Raw genomic sequence first — 12960 nt, 5'->3', positions numbered from 1 at the left:
TCTCACAGCCAATGAAAATGCTTGTGTATTCAAAGAGGCAGGCATATCTCAGAGAATAAACAGGATGACTGAGACCTCCATCCAAATACGTTGTATTTTTTAAGTTTTAGGAAGAAAAATACCTTCTTGGTTTTCTAGATTGCTCTAAATTTAGTGTAATATAAATTATTTACTCCATATATATATATATATATATATTATATATATTACATATACAGGTACATATGTTAAGAATACTGTAAGTCTACAAACATGCAGAATTTATATTTCAAAGGGCTCTTAAATCTGTATATAACCTTCGTGTTTAACTGGCTAATTTTCTTTTCTCAAAAAAAATATAGTGGAGTGTTAAAACAGGTCATACGTTCTGCTTAACAGAGTAGGACCAGATGAAAAGTTAGGTTCTTGCGAGCATGACAGCAGGTGGTGGGGTCAGGACATGAATGCTCATTTTTTGATGCGGCCCTCCTGCTCTTCTCAAAACAACATGTGGCCTTAAACAAATCACTACGTTTTGCATTTTCCCTATCTCTCCAAACAGTGAAGAACACAGCATGAAAGTAGGAAAGATTTTTAGCAGTCTTCTTACTCAGATTCTTGTTTTCCAGTGACAATCATAGAAAAAAAAATGTTTTTTTTTCACCTCATTCCAATACAGGCAACTATTTCAAAGCTTATTGATGACATTCTCAAGTTCACAGATTCCAAGTATCCCTGTCAGTGATATATTTTACGTACTAGATTTCAGCATTGACATGGAGTGGAAGGAAACAGAGCCTGCTAGGAAAAGGTACAATTGACAAAAGCATTGCTTATGAATCCTAGAAATAAAGTAGTAGTGAAATTACATCTAAACTCTTCAAAGTGGCATCACACTGTGAAATGTCTAGGAGAGATGCACTGTGAGAATAAAAAGCTTAATGATTCTAATTCTAATTCTTCATTCAAATTAACAGAATAGACTTAAATTCATTCACCCCACAAAATAATCTTTTTCTTTGAGCCTTACACAGTATTTTTAACTGAGGCCAAGCTATTTCTAGATATATGAGAAGTGAATTAAAAAAAGGAAACTGCACCTAAAATGGCAAAATCCATGATGTTCTAAACTTAGATTTTTATGTTAATAGAATGTAGCAAATAAAATCCAACAAAAATCTATATTTGGAAGAGGCAAGATTCATGGGTGATGGTTAGTAATGGTTTGGTGCAGACAACAGGCAAAGCATCTACATTGTGAACACACAGTCCATCAGAGATTGTTGTCTCATTCAATCATAGGAAAATGGAATACCTTGATTTTTCTTGAGCTTTACGCTGTTTTTCCATGTGTCTAAGAGTTTCCAATCTAGATTCAGGAGTGAACAAAGAGGGTTTGTTCCAGAATGCCATATCATCTTCACTTTCATCTGATTTCTTTGTAATGTGTTCCTCTTCTTGTGTTTCTGGTACCTGGAGATGGTCTTTGTTCTCTATGGAAGACGGGCTGGACAAAGCAAACAGACCCAGAGCATGTAATGCCAAGAATGGACATAGGAGCTTCAACTTTAATGCTTCCTCTTATGATTTTCCTTGGTTAACTTCATATCTGTGAATGACAAATGACCTTAGGAGTCCATATTAGCTAAATTTGAGGAAATTATTGCCTTATCACAAAGGCAAACCCTCATCTTTTATCTTTAGAATATCGCAGTATCCAGGTGAAGTGTGCACATGCCTAGTTAATGTGAGTTGGCTGAGGAGCTTTATAAATAGTAGAGATTTCTGAGTTCTCATTAGAGTTGGGACCCCTGGGTATTTGTGGAATCTTGCAGGAGGTTCTGATGACCAGCTGGGCATGGAGCTCACTGAGCCTTTGTGATTTCCCCACATCCAGCCCTATCCCTGTCACACCACCAGCTCTCCACGCTGTTCTTAGTTCTGGCTCTCATTCGACGTCCAGGTTCTTCAGTAACCTCCCCCTGTAAACCCTTTCAGGAGACGTGAGGGACTTTCTGGGCTACGCCCTCCACTTTATTCATGGTTAACTTCTGATTATGCTGCTGCATACAGAGGCCACTCTCTGTTCTCTCCTTTATCCTGTTTTGTGTATTGTCTGAGAATTAAATGATCTCTCTGTGTAATTGAGTGAGATTACATTTGTTCAACACGAATTCAAGACATTTACTGAGCCAGAATCCTGGGCAAGATAGACGATAAGACGACTTTCAGCACGTGGTTCTGTTCCAGTAGAGAGAAAATGATACAAATGAACAACAAACACTGGTCAGGACTCTCTGCCTTCGTCACGCCCTAGAATACACACTCTGTTAAAAACTGGTATTCAGTGTAAACTTATTTGAAGATATAAGTTCTAGGTATATTACATAATTACTCAGTATTCATTAGGTTTAGGGGTTGTTAACAGAAAAGTCTCATTTAGTTGATCTTCAGGGAGAACACTATTTTTTATTAAGGCCTTAACTGAAATTTAAATACTACAGGCGGAACATAGAAATAAGTTCTGCTTGGGTTGTTTTTACATGTTATAAACTGCAACTAGATATTTCAATAAATAAAATAATGAAAATAACTGAAAGAAAGTGCTCTGCCCTAGAGCTAAAGTTCTTTCTGGAACAAAAACATCAACCCTGTGGAGGATCAGCAATATTCTATAGTATTCTATAGTATTCCAGTTAATTATCAGTGGAATAATTAGCTCCATCTTAGATAACATTTTCTATAAAGTGACTAGTTGGCTTACTTTCATTGTTTACAATCTAAAACTTTAAAATGGCTAGAGAGGGAGAGAGTCAGAGACAGCCCCTGTTCCTGCTATTAGGATTTCCATAAGAGGACTGGGCTACAGAACTATAACATATACACAGAGCAAACTAGGTCAGTCTCATGCAGACTCCCTGGTTGTTGCTTAAGTCTCTGTGAGCCCCTATGACCCCAGGTAAGTCAACTGTATGAGTCTTCCCATAGTGTCCTTGACCTTCTGGCTCCTAAACCCCTTTCTCCTCCTCTTCCATAGGATTCCCAAATTCTACCTAATGTTCAGCTGTGGGTCTCTGCATATCCCACCATCAGCTGCTGCATGATGCCTCTCTAATTGGGCCAGGCACCAATCTGGTCACAGGAGATGGTCAGTTCAGGCTACATATCCGCTATTATGACTCTCTTACTGGCTTTGGGACCCTACTTCTCATACTGGGTCACCTTGCCCAGCCTTAATGCTTGGAGAGGTGCTTAGTCATACTAAAACTTGATATGCCATGCCTTATTGATACTCGTAGGAGACCTGCCTTTTCCTGGATGGCGACAGAAGAGGAGGAGATGGGTGTTGGAGGGGAATGGGGGAGAGGAACTGGGAGGGGGGATTGGGTGGGGGAGGCTGCAGTTGGGATGTAAAATAAGGAGATGAATAAAAAATGCTTAAAAAATCCTCTACTTATAAAAAGCCAATACTACTATCCTTCTAAATGAACAGAGCAACAAATGACTCCTACTGACATGTTGTCCATAGGTGACTGCACTGCTGTCCCAACATCAGAGAAGCTTCTTGCAGCAGACCCACAACTAGACCGTGTGTAGAGAGTGAGAGATTTTGGAGCACTCGGACCTAAATGGGATGTCTTATCAAACTCCTCCCTCAAGGCTCAGGATCTATGTGGAAGGGGTGGGGGCAGAAAGATTTTAAGGGCCCGAGGTGATAAATGACTCCAAGGAGACAGTGTCTTCCATACACATGAACACTGATGAACACAGGAAATTATAGCAACCATGAAGGCAAGCACAAGACCTGCACAGGTTCAAGCCAGACAAAATTGGCACTGAAAAGGGAAGTGAACACAGAGTCCTACCCCTAGCCAAGACGCCTGTTTGCAATTGGCAGATGTTGGAGAAGGAAACTCGGTTTTCTCCAATGGAGTGTCACTGAAGAAAACAATTCAAATCACTGAGAGGAAGTGTTTTGCCCTAGAGCTAAAGTGTGGTATATCAACCACCCTCTAGGGCAGGCTGTGAGCCTCATACAATTGGTCAGCACAAATCAGAGTCTGTGGTGTGGTATGTGTGTGTGGTATGTTGTGGGGTGTGTGCGCACATGTCTGTGTCTGACACGCTTGTGCACTGTTTTTTGTTTTGTTCGGTGTTTTTTAAGAAAGAGAAAGAGAACATGAAGTGGGTGGGTAGAAAGAGGGGAAGATCTTGGAGGAATTCATAGGCTAAACACATTAAATTAAGAATCTAAACATATTAAATGAAATTCTCAATATATAAATAAAAATGTAGAAAATATTTTAGAAAGAAAAGGCAGTAGTATTATTAGCTAACTGATCGAAGTCTTCAAAATCAAATCAGATCCAAATGTAGGTAGCTGGTGCTAAAATGTAGGAACTCTCCAGAGAATGAACACAATTCAATCTTCAGCACTGCTTTCAAGTCGCTCTTTTGTCCCTCTTTCTACCTGTCAGCAGAACCTACCATCACTGTTGAAGAATAAACTGATTTCAGCTAAGACTCATTTCCAGGCCTTAAAATGTCTACTGTTTAAATAAATCTTGAGACTTCCATCTAAACTTACTCCCTTACTCCCTCTCCAAGTTCCCATCTGACTGGGCCCAGCTCACAGTTGGTTTTGCCTGGGAGAGATGCATGGTCTCCTTCCACTCTCCTGCCTCACCTATTGTTCATCTCTGTGCTCATCATTATGCCTGGTTAGATTCTCCAGCCTATGTTTTCCTGTGAGGATGGGAAGGAGAAGTAGATGATGCTCATGGTCCACTTGACCATTGCTCCCGTAACCTTGTTGGTGCTGACTCTGTCCAGACACTGACTTCTCTTTTCTTGGCCATTTTCAGAGACACCATAAGAGTTCTCTGACCACACTGTTCCCTGCTGAGGTGGTCAGTATATTTGGTTGATCCTTGTGGGACAACTCCTGAGTGTCTGATCCTGACAATTCAGGTCACAGACTCTTATTGTGGCCACTCTCTGGGTGGTATCCCTTCAGAACACCTCAAGCCTGATTCCTCTTAACATCAATACTTTCTTTGCCTGTGAGAGAGTCCCAGGTCAGTACCATAAGAGATGCTGGCAGTACCCCTTCCATGGTCGCTGTGCTCTAGGCTGTTACAACTCACTACCCATCTCTCCCACTCGTCATCAAGCAGAGAGGGAAGATGTTCACCTGCCCTTCCTGTAGACCCTGAATCTCAGGGACATTTTTTTCTGAAACATTTGGGGAGGCACTTACTTTTCCTCTCCATATAAACCAATGAGTCAACAGTCAGCAAGTACCCTACCTAGCCTTCATCATTGAGGGTTTGAGTACAGATAGACAGATGTCATGTCGTGAAGGATTTCATAAGCAAAATAAAAAGGTACCAAAATAATTTAACTACATTAAGATCTTTTTAGAGAGATGTCACTGTGTAGCTCTGGCTGGCCTGGGACTCACAAAGATATGTCTATTTCTGCTTCCCAAATACTAGTGTTAAAGGAATGAGCCACCACAACCAGTTACATTAAAATATATGCCTCGTATGTGCAGGCTTCAAGGCAGCAGACACCACTGAAGATGAAGAGGGGGATAGACCAGAATACTCAGTAAGCTTCTAATGTTTTCATGGCATTTCATTTTTTTTCTAAAAGATTGATTACAAGCATACAAACGACTATAACACATTCTGTCTGGGTGGTGGAACAATAGCTTCTTGCTTAATTGTTTATAAAGCATTTGTATACATCTGAAATACTTTATAATTACTATTTTCTCAATTTTAAAATATATCTAACACTTATGTAGAATTGAATCAAGTGACTATAATTGTGATCATGTAAGATAAATACCATGAAAAATTCAGATCCATACAAGATCAATTAGATGGTTATTAATCACTATATAATTCACAAAATAGGATATTTTATGATGCAATCAAAATTATTCATTATATAATTGTGTGATTTGCATTTAACTTTCTAAACCATTCCTGCCTTAGAAATCAAGGTACACCTGTTAATTCATCTTCCCTGTACATGTTTAGAGAGATTTCTTTTGGTATAATTTCAGATGCAAATGCAAGTTGCTGGTTAGGAAAAGCAATTTTTCTAAGAAAAGAAATCCTTCTAGAATCATCATCATGGGATGCTCATGATGCCCTGTCCCCTTGCCATATTATGTCCTGGAACGTAATAGATGCTGTGAACACTTTCGGCGGGGGAGGAGGGAGGATACTGTTTCTGTTTTAGTGGGAGTTAACAAGAAAACAAACCACTGATCTACCCACCAAGCAACATGAGTGTCTGTGTACCAACGCCCATCAAAACCTGGGCAGCTTTTCTTCTTGTCTTCATCTTCTTCCTCGAGTTTGCTCTGAGCCTCCTCTTTCTCTTTGGCCCGTCTAAGGCAGTAAGCTTTCTCTTGTTCTCTGATTTGCTGTTCAACTGCTGGGTAGTCCTGTAATGCCTGGATCCTTTCGGAACGCTCTATTTCTTTGCCATCCAACCACTTAAACAAAAAGCAACAAAAAGCACAATTATTCAGTTCAGCCGAGCAAAATGATTTATGCCTGTAATACTAGCACTCGGGTGACTGAGGCAGGAAGACTTTCAGGAGTTCAAGGCCAGATTATGCCAACTTACAAAGGTAGGAAGGAAGGGGGTGGGGAGAAAAAAATGTAAAAAGGAGGAAAGATGGGAAAGATCAGCCCCAAGTTTATGTTGATTGATATATTTTTAAATTAGAAATAATAATGCCATAGCAACAGAAAATTAAAACAAAGTAATTAATGGGAAATATCAGAAATATTTGTCTAAATCAATGCTTATTTCGTACAAGTAATAAAGTTTACAAAGCATCATTACTGGAAATAAATGGGTCTTCTGTCAAAATAATTAATGACAAGCTCTCAAAATATTTCTATTAATTTCATAACTGCTCACTATATTAAGAGTGTTGATGCTTAAATCAAGACACAGCTCCTGTAACAATGGCATTCTGCAAGCTTCTTCATGGAAAGGACCTAGCACAAGATCATGTGCCACCCTGGAGGATGTTAACAAAGTGGTCTTTATTGCAGACAGTGTTTACAAGATATTTATATAATTTTTACAAATTAAAATGTGTACATACAGGGTGAAATGGTGGTTCAGTCAGTAAATTGCTTGCTGCACAAACATAAAGACTATGTTCTACCCCTTGTACCCAGGTAAAAAGCCAGGCACGGTGATGCACACATGTAATTCCAGAGCAGTGGAGCTAAACACAGGTAAGGCCCTGGGCTCTTTAGTCAATTAGAGCCCTCATTGGTGAGCCCTAGGCCCCAGTGAGAATTGCTGTATAAAAACAAACAACAAACTGAATACAAGGTGACTCCTTAGGAGGAATCACACCTGAAGTAATGCTCTATCTACGTATACATACAATCCCAATATGTATCCATGCCCCCATGAACACACAAGCACATACATACATACATGCCCCACCCAAAAAATACAAGCAAATGGTAAAAACAAAATGCCAACTAATATACAAAATGTCAAAGCTTCCAGTTCAAAGAGATCTGTTATTAGCCCAGCCTCATTCTACAGAAAGAGGTAGGAGATTTAGATTGCTGCACTTGGCCAAGAATGGTTTCCCTTAGTGCCTGTGACAATAGTCACTGCGAATGTCACCATATCTGGTCAAAAAGACTTAGATGTGATATAGTTGATGATCTTCAGTGAGCAGCTGGATTACTGTCAGATTACAGAGAACTTATAAGTAAGAAAGTTGGAAGTACAAGCACAAGCCTCAGAGTTACAGAAGCAGGTGAAGACAGAGGACTTGAACTTGTGAATTACATAGTCTGACTAGTTCCTGGACCCATTTGCCTACTCACATTTACATATTTAAAATGTGCAGAATACTGAATTCCTTTCAAAACCTCAGCTCCTTTTCAAAGCCATTCTTGACCATTTTTAAAAAAAGGTGTATCTCTCTTCTTGTGTGTGAAGAGATAAATCATGCATCATTAAACTTCATTATACAAAACTGAAAAGAAAGGAAAGAAGAAAGGAAGGAAAGAAGAGAGAGAGAGAGAGAGAGAGAGAGAGAGAGAGAGAGAGAGAGAGAGAGAGGAAGTACCTATAAACCCAAAGATACAGTTGCCCTCTAGTGGCAAGCAGCAAGGCACATAGTTTTCCTTATGACTAAGCGTCCTTTCAATGCCTAGATTTCTACACCTACATTTTACGTTTCAGACCTCTGACCCTCTGAACCCTAAGGTGAATTTGCCTAGCTTTAAGTCTTTAAATTTGTGCTAATCCGCTGAAATAGGAATAGGAAACCAGCACAAAGTGAATTTAAAGAAAAACAAATTTATGAAGTATAAAATTGCTAACTATTAGGATAATCATATTACACATTAAAATGATATTGAAGAGATGAGGAAGCATGTTTTCATGAGACTCATACAGCTGCTATGCACAGACTAGAGACTTCATTTTAAGCTTCCTGGAAGCCAAAGTAAAAGAGAAAACATTGGTCAGATGTTTGATTTTTTTCACTCTCTTGCATTTTAAAATATATTAATTTCTGGCTTCCATCTAATATCTGACTTTAAAGCAGGTTTTAAAAGGGGAGTGTCATAATGGAGATCAGGAGAAATGTTACATACTATCTGCAGAGAAATACATTAGCAGAGTTCCAGCCTTTCCAAAGGCTTTGTTTCCAATATCCATCCTTGAAGACTGAGGCCATGGCGACAACACCTCCCTTGAAGCTATCATTTAAGGTGATAAGTGGCTGCAGTGCACTTTCTAAAAGCAAGTCAGTTCAAGCTTGAGTTAAGGTGAAAGCTTTAGCATTTTCTGACCTTCCTCCAGGCAGGGTTCCTTCACCTGGAGAAGCAGGGTGTTCATGCTTAGTGATGATAACTTTGCATGGGTCCACACTTATTGATAACTGTACATGGTATCCATGTTTGCTGGTGAGATTTGTCATAGGTACACACTAATGGTAACCATGCATGGATATGCACTTACTATTGATAACTTCATTAGTCCGTGCTTCCTGGTGATAACTGATGGTAACCACGCATGGATACACACTTACTAGTGATAACTTCCTTGGTCCAGGCTTACTGGTGATAACTGTGCATGGGTCACTACAGAGGAAAGCAAATAGGGTTTCATTAAGGTACCCTAAAGGAATAATCAACATCCAGCTAGAGATGAGTAAAATAAAAAGGATCTGCAGCTCACAGGTTGGATAGTAAGTAACACCATGCTGTGTGGGCCATGGTCAGTCCCCACTCACTACCTGGAGTGATGCAGACTTCAGGAAACCCTTGTGGATGGTTGGGTCTCCTCACACATTCTCTGTTCTTGGAGGCTGAATTGATGTTCTAACTCCAGGACCATAAAAATTGGGTATTTGGACATAGGGACAGTATAGGTATGATTCATTTGTGGGAAAAAAATTGGAGTAATCTCATAAAAATGGTGTAATTACAAGAAGAATGTCGTGTGAAGAAACAGAGGTCTAAGAACAGTGTGAAATGATGAAGGCTAAGGTCAGACCAACAAGCATACAAACAAAGAATGCCAAGTAGTGCCAGCCAGACCTATGAGGTAGGAGATAGGCATAGAGTCTCACCATCAAGGACCTAAAAAGGAGCCAACTCAGTCTAATTTTCTATAACTTCATCTGGACCATTTGTTCTTCCGAGCTATGGGGTAAGAGGCTTCTGTCATTTAAGCTACAGATAGATGGTGTTTTTCTCACTGCGATTCTAGCAAATTAACACATCTACCACCACCACTCCTTTCAAACACGCCTCACAGACCCTCAATGACACTGTAACTAAGATTTGAAAGTGCACTGCTCTGTTTCTAAACATCTGTAAACACATTTCCTAAAACTATTTTTTCCACAAGCACCAGTGGACTTGTGTGGAGGCTGAGTGAGTGCAGCCTTCTGAAAGACTTGATCCAGTGGCTTACATAACTGAGAGAGCAACAGTGGGCATGTGTATGGTGGACAGTGGGGGTCCAGCGTCAGACACAGGGAAGAGCAGAGCCCTCCTGTTCCATTTCCCAGGGGTGTCAGGCCAAATAGGGGGGAGCAATTCTTTGAGCTCCAACTTCGCATCACTAATACACTTCACGGTTGAGCCTGGGACCTCAGAGACATAGTGAACAAATCCCCCTGTACTATTCATAGCCAAATTCAATACCTAATGATATCTCACAACATTGACCTGATCACAGGCACACAGACAAGTTCAACTGTGGAGACAATGCGGTCCCAGTCCCTGATCCCTTCAGATTAATGACATCCATGTTCAGTCACCAGGATCCAATTCTAGCATAAGCCACTTTACTTTATTCCTTTTCTAGGAAGACCTCGTGGGATGATGGGCACTTAGCTTACAAGTTAAAATGATTTATCTCTTATTCTAGGCTCAATTATCTGACTTATTTTTATAATCTAAGAAATTTTATATCAGAATAAATGTGTTCTAAACCCTAGCAATTGTTATGCCCAGATCATGGAGTCCCCCCAAACCAACTAGGAGTGGGAATCCTGTATGTAAAAGTAAAGAGCCTTTATTCTTACACAAGTTTGCAAACTCAGACTCTCTGTGTTTCCAATGTATTAGAATAATCGGAGAGCCCCAAGTTCAGTTAGGGTTGGATTTTTATAGTAGCAAAGGTGGGGGTGAGGGATTTCTAAGGTTCAGGAACCCTGATTGTCTGACATTTGTCTAGGGGTGTCCTGACGAAAAGTGATGGGTGTGTCCTGGCAGGTGATCTTATCTACAAGGGTTGGAACATTAGGAATTTCCTTTTGATGGTCTGGGTAGACTCAGCTTATGGTCTTTCTTGGAACCAGGTAATGCTTTAGGGTAAACTGAGACTCAGGCCTACACTGAGCTTGCCATGACTAGGTCTTATAGCAGTCAGCAATTTCTGAACCACAGAGAACATTGAAGATAGAAGAACAAATATCCAAGGAGAACTAAGTCAATCAATGTCATAAAAACCAATCCATTTCCATTCCTTTTTTTTTTTTTTGGGTTTTTTGAGACAGGGTTTCTCTGTAGTTTTGGTTCCTGTCCTGGAACTAGCTCTTGTAGATCAGGCTGGCCTTGAACTCCCAGAGATCTGCCTGCCTCTGCCTCCCAAGTGCTGGGATTAAAGGCCTGCGCTACCACCGCCCGGCCTCCATTCCCATTTTTTTTTATTGCAGAAGCTTAGAGCCACACATGGACTGAGAACTTTGGATTTGTGTGAAAACTAATATTCTCAGTTGTGTACTTTCTCTAGAATCATATTTTTCCTACATGTTATATCTAATATTATTCCAAATAATATTAGTTCTAAAATTATTAGATTTTGGGAATACAGTGGCAAAATATGAACATATTATGATACACAGTTTTGTGTGTGTCCAGGTGACTCAGAAGCCAGAGGCTAGAGGCTACTCTGAGTGGTCTCTCATGGCAAGGACCACTTGTGAGTGGTCCAAAAGAAAAAAAAGAAAAAGAAAAATCCAAGGGACCCTAGACCCCAAAGCAAACACACTGCTCAGTGTGTGTAGTGCTAGCATGAGGGGACCACTCTGGGTCATCTGATCACATTTTTAGCTATGGGAAGTAACCACAGATGAATGTCAGCACAGGCTCAACCATAGCTGTGAAGGCTGTGATTGGGGGTAATCCCCCCATTTCTAGGAACACCATAGGATTTCCAGAAGCTCAAAAGTCAATTCCTTGGTTTCAGAGAAATGGTTTAGCTGACTGAAAGGGAAAAAATCACCACCAAAGCTGCTGGTGTGCGTAGAGGTTGGCATTCAGGCAGATAGAATGTGGGGCTACTGTAAAGAAACCCAGTTCCTGAGGCCAGGGTTCCACATGTCCTCAGCCGGCCCTCTGTAGATGAGAGGGAACATGGAGAGAGCCTGGCCAAGTCACAAGCACCAATGTAATGGTAAAAATAAAATGGTGTCATTCCTTGAGTGGTGGCAGCAGGCAGCAGGCCACAAGGGGCAGTGGATCCCAGTCAGGGAACGGCATGACCAAGAGACCTCGGCAGATCAGTCGGTCCCACAAGGATCCACAGCAAGTGACAGAGATGGATAGGCATGCCATGCAGAGTGAGGTTGGATATTTATTTAGTGAGATATGGAAGGGAAAGAAAAGGAGGGAAAGGGAAAGGGGAGAGGAAGGGAGAAGGAAAACAAGGAGAGGGAGGCAGAGAGATAAAAAGAGAAACAGGGATGGGGAGGAGAGGAGAAGCTACCTCTTCAGGAGAGAGATGGAAAAGAAAGAAAAGCTTAGGCTGGAAGGGGAACAGGAGAGGGAGTGGGCAGGGTATACCCCAATACAAACAGGGGAAGAAGGCAAAGACTGCTTTAACATGATACAAAGGACAACTAGAACAGTTACTTGCTCCAATACTTAAGACATCAAGTCAATAATTCCAGAGTAAAATATTTGGTGTTTGGGCACTGAACCTACCATAGAATAAGTATTCTGCAGGCAGCTTAAAGGAACAGGATAGACCACTACAATAAGAGTCCATAAAATCTATCAGGAGCGTCACGTTTTTGGGGTGACTTCTGCCATGATCCTAGCCACAGCAAGATTATTCCAGGATAGGGGTGTGAGAATTAGAAATGTTATATAGGAAGAACAGAGATAAGAAAGAAACACAGAGACAGGGGATAGTATCAAGAGGGCAACTCAGTGTCTCCTACATACCAAGTTCACCATACACTTTTATACCCCAATACAAACAGGGGAAGAAGGCAAAGATTGCTTTAACATGATACAAAGGACAACTAGAACAGTTACTTGCTCCAATACTTAAGACATCAAGTCAATAATTCCAGAGTAAAATATTTGGTGTTTGGGCACTGAACCTACCATAGAATAAGTATTCTGCAGGCAGCTACTCCCTAATTCAAACTTCCTATTTCAAAAGAAGAAG

General features: G+C 40.6%; 1 protein-coding gene across 2 annotated transcripts in view; it reads right to left on the bottom strand.

Moving 5' to 3' along the window:
• Nucleotides 1–12960, bottom strand: part of Dnaaf11 (dynein axonemal assembly factor 11) — a 159737-nt gene that overhangs the window by 122138 nt on the left and 24639 nt on the right. For both annotated transcript variants that reach the window (XM_050144866.1, XM_050144865.1), the window contains exons 5-6: nucleotides 6273–6493; nucleotides 1295–1486 (exon numbers count right to left, since the gene is read on the bottom strand). In XM_050144866.1, the coding sequence (XP_050000823.1) occupies nucleotides 1295–1486; nucleotides 6273–6493 (413 nt within the window). The remainder of the gene's footprint in view (nucleotides 1–1294; nucleotides 1487–6272; nucleotides 6494–12960) is intronic.

The sequence above is a fragment of the Alexandromys fortis genome, unplaced genomic scaffold, assembly GCF_014885135.2.
Source record: "Alexandromys fortis isolate MF-2015 unplaced genomic scaffold, M_Fortis_MF-2015_v1.1 scaffold_2_1_26212458, whole genome shotgun sequence".
In the NCBI taxonomy this organism is placed as follows: domain Eukaryota; kingdom Metazoa; phylum Chordata; class Mammalia; order Rodentia; family Cricetidae; genus Alexandromys; species Alexandromys fortis.
The sequence above is the reverse complement of the archived record's forward strand: the minus strand, read 5'-3'. Positions and strand labels throughout refer to the sequence as shown.